This window comes from Lygodium microphyllum, chromosome 12 (assembly GCF_053477565.2).
Source record: "Lygodium microphyllum isolate KBCC chromosome 12, Lygodium_microphyllum_v1.1.10, whole genome shotgun sequence".
In the NCBI taxonomy this organism is placed as follows: Eukaryota; Viridiplantae; Streptophyta; class Polypodiopsida; order Schizaeales; family Lygodiaceae; genus Lygodium; species Lygodium microphyllum.
The window spans coordinates 67,230,981-67,239,316 of NC_141146.1; the positions used below are offsets into that span (position 1 = coordinate 67,230,981).

General features: G+C 41.0%; 1 protein-coding gene and 1 non-coding gene across 2 annotated transcripts; both read right to left on the minus strand.

The window, feature by feature from the left end:
• Nucleotides 1-512: 512 nt before the first annotated feature.
• On the minus strand, nt 513-597 carry TRNAM-CAU (transfer RNA methionine (anticodon CAU)). The gene is given in 2 exon segments: nt 513-548; nt 560-597. It is a non-coding gene; the product is annotated as a tRNA-Met (tRNA).
• Nucleotides 598-986: 389 nt separating this feature from the next.
• Nucleotides 987-6,603, minus strand: LOC148027868 (pentatricopeptide repeat-containing protein At5g27110-like). The gene is made up of 2 exons (XM_087689572.1): nt 5,849-6,603; nt 987-5,648 (listed from the first exon to the last, which is right to left on the minus strand). Exon 2 carries the CDS (start codon nt 5,408-5,410, stop codon nt 1,868-1,870), a length of 3,543 nt encoding a protein of 1,180 aa, XP_087545698.1. The 5' UTR covers nt 5,411-5,648; nt 5,849-6,603; the 3' UTR covers nt 987-1,867.
• Between the last annotated feature and the right edge of the window lie 1,733 nt (nt 6,604-8,336).

Sequence of the window (8,336 nt, forward strand, 5' to 3'; positions counted from 1 at the left end):
GTTTTCTATGAGCATCTAAGGTGCATTGTAAATACCTATGTGATCATAATATCAATTGTTTATGTATTTTAAACAAAAGATTACCGAGGTTGAGAAAAAAGGTTTTTATGAGCACCATGCTAAGGTGCCTTTTTTTAAAGGCATAGAAAGTCTTGGCAATGGGGTTGTAGTGCGGTGGTCTGGATTGTGGGTTAAGTTGCAAGCATGCATGAGTTGGAGCTGGGCGTCCGCATCCTCCAGGCCTATTAACAAATCTGTCGTCCAAAAGGCATTGAATGTCTTGCATGCACGTGAGGGAGATTTATATATATATAGCATGAAAAAGCTATAAAAGATGGTTTTAAGGGTTCGGGAAAAGTTGGGGAATTAGAGAGAAGCTAGTAAATCGCCAAAACCGGGAATCAGTGGCAAAGGCATAGTGAAGCTTCGGAATTATGAGAGTCCATCAACGGTATGACAAAGTCCAAGTCGATCAAAGGTTTATAATTCGATCAATCGGTCATCAAAAGACATGGGGTGAGAGAGGCTCGAACTCTCGACCTCAGGATTGCCCACGAGCTATGAGACCTACGCGCTAGCCAACTGCGCCACCACCCCGTGGATGACAAAAAAGTGCATTCATTTATTTAGATAATAAATAAAATATGTTGGCTACTTAAACTCCATAATAATCAAAGAGTAAAATTTGTATGAGCTTCGAGGGACCCAAAAAAAGGAGGGTTTCATCGCCCGAGACGCACGTGCCATACTCCATTTGACACCACAACTACCCCTGCACTTGGAAATAGTTCAAATATCATAAAAAAGTCATGTGGCTTAAGAAGAAAACTTTGAGGAATGGTCACAGTCATACATACAAAGAATTAGAGACAAGAATTGTGAGAGTATACTTGGCTGATGAGTAATGCATCAGCAAGCTTTTCTTTTGTATCGAACTCCCTTACGACATCTAACTCGTTCAAAGTTCTGAGCTTGGTTTTTCAGCTATGCTAGACATTTTACCGGGATGAAGGGACAACAGCCCCTCTTATCATCTGTTGTATTCGTCATTTTAGAGACTCTTTTGATTAATACACAAAAATTGTAGTAGGGGATCTTAGAAAAATCTCGAGGCATATTTCAAGTCTGCCATAAGACAGGGTCCTAAAAGAACACAACTCTTCGGAAGTCAGACTATGCAAACAAGTTGTAGTGTGCAATTTGCAGCTGTGTTACATAATCTGATATTGACAATCTCCCCAAAGATAGTGCTTCCTCTAAAGTGTCTTGCACTCCATGCCTAGTCATAGGAATCATCTTTTTGGGATGCCCTCTAATCCTCCCTGATTATGCACAAGGACCTGCAAATGAGTATAAGGGCTATTTAACGTAGTGAAGGAGATGGTTGTGCCTAAGATGTTACAGAGAAGAGAAGAACCCCATCCCCTCCCCTGCAGGGCCTAAAAGTGAGGCCTATAATTCTGAAGGAATGCACAAGCAGCTTCTATTTTGCCTGGGGTTAGTTCAGGTTTTTAATCAATAATACGGACCGGAGTCTGAGCAAAGCACTTATGGAGTATTGTAGATGGCTGGATTCTATGGTTTTCAGCATAAAAACATTGAACAAGCTTGCTTAAAAGCCAGCACATGAAATTTTCTGATAGAGAAGATTTTAAAAAAGAAAACAATCTAGACAAGCAAGAAGAGCTCTTAGCAAACTTCCAAACTCTGTGCACCAAAAGAAGAATCAGCTGAGCATGAATCAGTCATACTGGCCACTGGCCATACCTGTGTCCTAAGTTACCCTGTTCTCCTACTCAGACAGCGTCATCATGATTCATTTGCCATTAGAAATCAAATAGACAAACGAACAAATTAACCAAACTGCCTACACCTGCTTCAGAAAGTTGGCCTTATGCAAAGTAAAGCTTAAAAAGTCATTATCGCAATTGTACACTGAAGAATTCTTTGACATGTGTATAGATGTACTATCCTTAAGTACACCGATTACTCTTTCAAAATTAACCTCCCTATCATCTGATTCATGCTCTAAACACACGTCTACTTGTGGCATAAACCCTATTCTTCTAATGTGTAAACTCAACCAATCTAGCATAGAAAAAGTCTCATCATCTTGAACTTGACTTTTGCATCCTACGACAAACTCATGCACCATGCTGTTAACCTCAATCCAAGCCCTCCCAGGTTTTTTAGGTGCACCGGCAGATTTTCTCCCAGCTTGTATTTTCTCAACAGCATTTGACAAATGAGCTTCAGCATAAAGCCTTGTCATGATAACATATCCAGAAGCATCGCTCGGCTCTATATGGGTAACCTCTCCATGACAAAGTTTCCCCAGTGAGATGTTCCCATGCATTCTGCAACCAGTAAGTAAAGTTCTCCAGCCAATAATGTCAGGAGAAAGTGGCATACTTCTGAGAAAGTCTGCAGCCTCAGTCAAACATCCAGCACGACCAAGAAGGTCAATCATGCAGTTGAAATGCTCAACAGTGGGGGCGATGCCATATCCTTCTGTCATGTATTTGAAGACGCGGCAGCCTTCATCTAAGAGACCTGCATGACTACAAGCAGCAAGCACACAACTAAGCATTTTCTCAGTTGGCCGTAAACCTCGGTTCTGCAGCTCTTCAAAATAGTGCAGAGCTAGCTTGCAGTCACCATATCGACTTTGCCCTGCAAGTGCTGCACCCCACGACAATGCATTATCTTTATGAAAAGCATCAAATACAGTTTGTGCCTCCTTCGGGCAGCAGCATTTTATATACATGCTAATAAGGGCGCTCCTGACAGAAGCAACCGATTCATAATTTTCTCTTATTATCTCATCATGAATCAGCCTACCCTGTATGGTTGCTCCTAAAGTTCCACATACTTTCAAGATGCGTAAACATAATAATGTATCTGGCTTTATAGCTTGCCATTGCATTCGTTTGAAAAGTTCCAAGGCAGAAACATTCTCACCATGTTGTAAAAACCCAGTTATCATAGAACTGCATGTCACCAGATCTTGAGCTGGCAATGCATTGAATACTTTGCATGCATCCTCGAGACTGCCACATTTTGCATACATGTCAATGAGTGAACTCCCAACAACCAAATCTATTTCCAGGCCAGCTTTCATAATCTGGTAATGTATCAGCATTCCCTGTTCCATGGTTTCCATGCTGCTGCATGCCTTTAAGATGCAAATGAACATATCTGCACTGCACTTTAGCCCATCTTGCATTAAACCCCAAATATTACAAGAAACAAGACTGGCCCCATTAAACACATAACCTGCTATCATATTACCCCAAGACATCTCATCTCTTATCGGCAAAATATCAAACACTTGACAACCTTCCTCAAGACCTTGGCATTTCATGTACATTGTAATGATGGAATTCCCTACAGATACATCTAAGTCCAGTCCAACTTTGCACACTTGATCATGCATCATCCTTCCTCGACGAATGTCGCCAGTAGTGCTACACACTCTTAGAACATACAAAGATATAGCTTTGTTGGTAATGATACAATCCTGAAGCATTTGATCAAAAAGTTCAAATGCAAAGAAGTCATATCCCTGTTCAGAATGGGCTGTGATTATTATCCCACAGGATGTTTCATCCCAATAAAGCAACTGAGCAAACACTCTGCGTGCTTCCTCTAGATTGCCACATTTTGAATACATATTGATAAGCATACTCCCAATATCCTCATCTGATGCATATCCATTCTTAATAATCTGATCATGTAACAGCCTTCCATATTCAATGTCTCCTATGCTACAACATGCTCTTAATGCATTGAAATACATGACTCTGCCTGGCATAATGCCCTTATCTTCCATTTCTTTAAAAAAGTCCAGGGTAGACCAACCTTGCCTGAACAGGGCATAACCTGAAATCACAGCACCACATGAAATATCATCTGGACATTCCAGTTTATCAAAAACATGGAGTGCCTCTTCCATGCTCCCACATTTGACATACATGTCTATGAGGGCATTACTGACAGCGGAATCTTCTGTCAGCCTACATGTATGAATCTGCACATGAACAGATTTGCCACGAGCAATGTCTCCTAAGGCAGCACATGCTTTGAGCATGCATAGGAAAACAACTTTGTCTGGCCTTACCTCATCCAGCCCCATTTTATCAAAAAGTACGAATACAGTATACGTGCTTCCATGTTCAAGGTAACCTGCCATCAATGAGGCCCATGAAACTGCATCACGACAGAGCAATTGGTTAAACACTCTTTCTGCCTCATCCAAACTCCCACATTTAGCATACATGTCAAGGACAGCATTTCCAACAATGGTATCTGATTCAAGTCCATTCCTCACCAGCTGGTCATGAATCAACCTGCCTTTTGGGACAGCAGCTACAGTACCACAAGCTTTTAAAACACACAAAGCCATTGGTTTTGTTGGCTTTAGATCATCCACAAGCATCTCTTCAAACAAGTTGAGGGCTTCAAGACTAAGGCCACATTGAGCATATCCTGCAATGATTGCACCCCACAATGGAGAATCTCTACATGTGAATGTCCTAAATACTTTTTCTGCATCTTCAAGCTTTGTGCATTTGGAATACATATCAATAAGAGAGCAACCAACAACTGGGTCTGTGTCAAACCCAGTTTCAACGAGTCGGCAATGAATGTCTTTACCATGTTCAATGGATTCTGTGCAACTACATGCTTTCAACACAGACAGGCAGAGTATTTTATTCAGCACTATGCCTTCAAGCTCCATTCTCTTGAATAAGTTCAGTGCACGGAAGCCATTCCCATGGTGAGCATATCCTGATAGCAAAGCACCCCATACAACAACATCCCGACTGGGTAAGTCATCAAAAATCCTCTGTGCATCTTCCATGTCTCCACATTTGGCATACATGTCAATCAAGGCACTCCCCATGGTTGCATCTGATCCAAGAGCATTTCTAGCTATTTGATCATGTATCAATCTCCCCTCATCTAAAGCTTGTAGCATTCCACATGATTTCAAAGATGACAAGAAAGTTATCCTGTCAGGCTTCAGACCACTCTGCTGCATTCTCTGAAAAAGCCGGAGTGCTGTTTCACCGGTTCCAAGCTTACTGTGAGCTGAGATGATTGAGTTCCATGTGTACACGCTAGGCTTTCCTACTCTTTGAAAAATTGTGTCTGCTTCTGTCAATCCACCACATGTAGCAAACACCCGGATGAGTTGATCAATAAAGGAGGGTATATTGTCAAGTTTACTGCTGACCATCAATGAATGGACCTGTTTCGCTGCAGTCAGGTCTTTCTTCTCTCCGCATTTGCAGAGAAGAATGTGAATAACATTTCTGGAAGCACAAATCCCCTTCTGGTCCAGAATGTCAACCAAGCAAGGAGCCTGACCCAGAGGCTTCTGTTTCCAAGTTATGTGCAGATCCATAACACCCAAAACAGAACCTAAAATGCTGCCAATTATGGCAACCAAAGAGCCTCTTGATAAATAGCATGGAACTAGCAAGGAGCACCTTCCTTAAGTAATATTTTGCCTGTAGCACATATGCAGTTTGGCATTCTCCAACGGATAGAAGGAATTTCTGCCAAGCAAACGTAGCATTGAACTGGTTTGCAACAATATCCTTACGTGATCCTTGCATGTAGCACATGCACAGTTTGGCATCCTGCAACGGATGGGAAGATTTTCTGTCAACCAAAGGCAGCATTGAACCGGCAATTTCCTTATGTGAATGTTGCATGTACGGCATACACACTTTGGCATTCTTCCATGGAGGGGAGGACTTTCTATCAAGCAAAGGTAGCATTGAACTGGGAAATTCCTTTGTGATATGTGCCTGTAGCAATTTCCTAATGTGATATTTACCTCTACAAAATGCGCACGTCAGCATTCTTCAATGGATGGGAGGAAATATAACATTGAGCTGGTAATCAGCAATGTCCTTATGTGGTGTTTGTCTGTAGCAATTTCCTTCTGTGATCTCTGTCTGCACGAAATGCACAATTCGGCACTCTTCATCAGACGGGTGGAAATATAACATTGAACTGGTAATCATCAATGTCCTTATGTGACCATTGCCTGTAGAGCCTGCGCCCTTAGGCATTGTTCAGCGGATGGGGGTTAGAATTGAGCTAGTAAAGCGACAACTTTCCTTATCTGATCTTTGCTTGAAGCACATGCTTGATTCGGCGACCTCCTTCGAGGGACAGGAAGAAATTGTTAGAAGCAAAGGTACTGCCCGGCCTCTGAGGCTCTTCTGCGCAGCTCCCCTGCAGAGCACCGATGACTGGTATGGGGACGTGAGATGAATACATAGGCATTCCCACGGTTTCGGGTCAGCAAGCAGACGTCCATGGCGCTATTTCGAAGCTGGACAGCCTTCCCCCTGAGTCCTCGGGACCCAAGGCCGTTGTGCAAAAGCTAGTAGTAGTACCTTACAACATCTGAATGCAAAGCTTGTCTTAAACTTGGCCTCCTAAGCTGTTAACTATGCCTCGCGTGAAGAGCATCTTATACAAGCTGCTCTGCACCGGATTCTTTTGATGTTTTATGCCTCGATGTTTCATTGCGCGTCCTTGTTCTCCCAATGCTTCGGATCAAGATTCTCTCAATGTTTCGTACCATGGTTTCAAGCACTAGCGTTGTAGGCAATATGGGTACTTCATATCCTAATGCATGTCATGCATGTCTAATGTAGTGTAAAAGGGTAGCCTACACTATGGGTAGCCCACATTATGGACTACCCACGTGCAACTCGACATGCTATAGCGGCTGGGACACTCTCTTTCTAACAAACTATTTCTCTTCACACCAATTCTCCTCTGTCTCTCTCTCTCTCTACTTTTACTCTCTCTCCCCTCTTTTTTCTCTCTTCTTTTTTTCCACTCTCTTTGCTTATCTATCTCTTTTTTTGCTCTCTCTCTCTCTCTCTCTCTCTCTCTCTCTCTCTCTCTCCTTTTCTTCTCCCTCCTCCCTACTTTTTTATTTTCTCTCTCCTCTTTGTCATTGTTTTTCTCTCTCTTCTTTTTTTCTCACTCTTCTTCTCTGTTTTCAAGGAGGAAAAACATTAGTAATATACTTGTAAGGGAGGTTTTCATTAGGAAAGATAGTGGCAATAATTGGATTTGTGATAAGTACTATAAGTTGGATTGGATTTTTGCACCCAAGTACTCGAGGGAGTTTCAAAGTCAAGCGTAAATATGTTACAAACCCCAACAAACATAGGAAAGGTAGAATTTTAGAGTTCAGAAAAGTATTTAATGGAATAAGTACAGTAACATAAGTGTTGATCCAACATGTTTATACGCACAAACAAATCTCTGTACACAGTAAGAACTACATTGCAAATTATAAATAAAACAATAAGTTTTTGAATTTTATCATTGTTTATTCTTTTGTATCAGAGTTGTTTTTAAAAATCTTTGCAGTGTTCTAATTCAATCTTGTTTTATTGACACCTCTATATCCATCGATATGAGTAGCAAAATGTGAAATGTTTGAGCGACAAGATACATGTTTGGCATGAAGACATGGGTTATTTGATCTATGATAATAACTCTGCAAGTGAACTTGCAACTCAAAATATCTTTTTTTATAATTCATTGTATGTAGTAGAAAGCCAGAGATTGCAGCATGTCCCATTGCCGCTACTATTTAGTAGTAAATGGTTGATTGGTAACTTGGAGTTGTCAAGAGCATGTAAGTCCAAGATAAAATCTGATATCAATAGTGCTATGAAACCCACCACAGGCTCCAAAAATGTATATCTTAGTTGGTTTATTCCATTCTCATTGTTTGCACATTTGTTTGGTTCATGTGATGTTTTGAAGAAAACAAAGATTACTTATCAATGCAAGTATCCATCCGAGGAATCGATGAGTTAGCTATTGGGTGAGTCTTTGCAAGTCAAAAGAACACATTTTGATGAGACAATTGAGTGCAGGGTCAACCAATCTAATCTTACATTCAGGTAAATCTTTTTTACTACTTTGCATGCCTTGATTCAATAGGCATAGGTCTTGCTTAGATGAATTGTTGTGTTAGTCTCATTTACTTACCATTATTATTTTTAATTACAGGTATTTCATCGCTAGACAAACTCTATGCATTCACTTTCGATATCAAAGATGGTGACTGTTGCGAGGAGAGTGGATCAACTTGGATCAAGATACCCGAGATATGACACATACAACTCTTATAGATGTGGTTATCTTATGGAATGGTCATAATCCTTTTGTAGTCAGTACAGAGAGTCACTGGCCCATTTCTTTTCTAATACAAGAAATCCAATTAATGTCCAATAAGCCCCTCTGCAACTTCTATTTCAAATTAGATAACAGAAAAGTCAGGACTC

What these genes read in the sequence shown, in the direction of transcription:
- LOC148027868 (XM_087689572.1), bottom strand. Translation starts at nt 5,410, where the DNA reads ATGGATCTGCACATAACTTGGAAACAGAAGCCTCTGGGTCAGGCTCCT.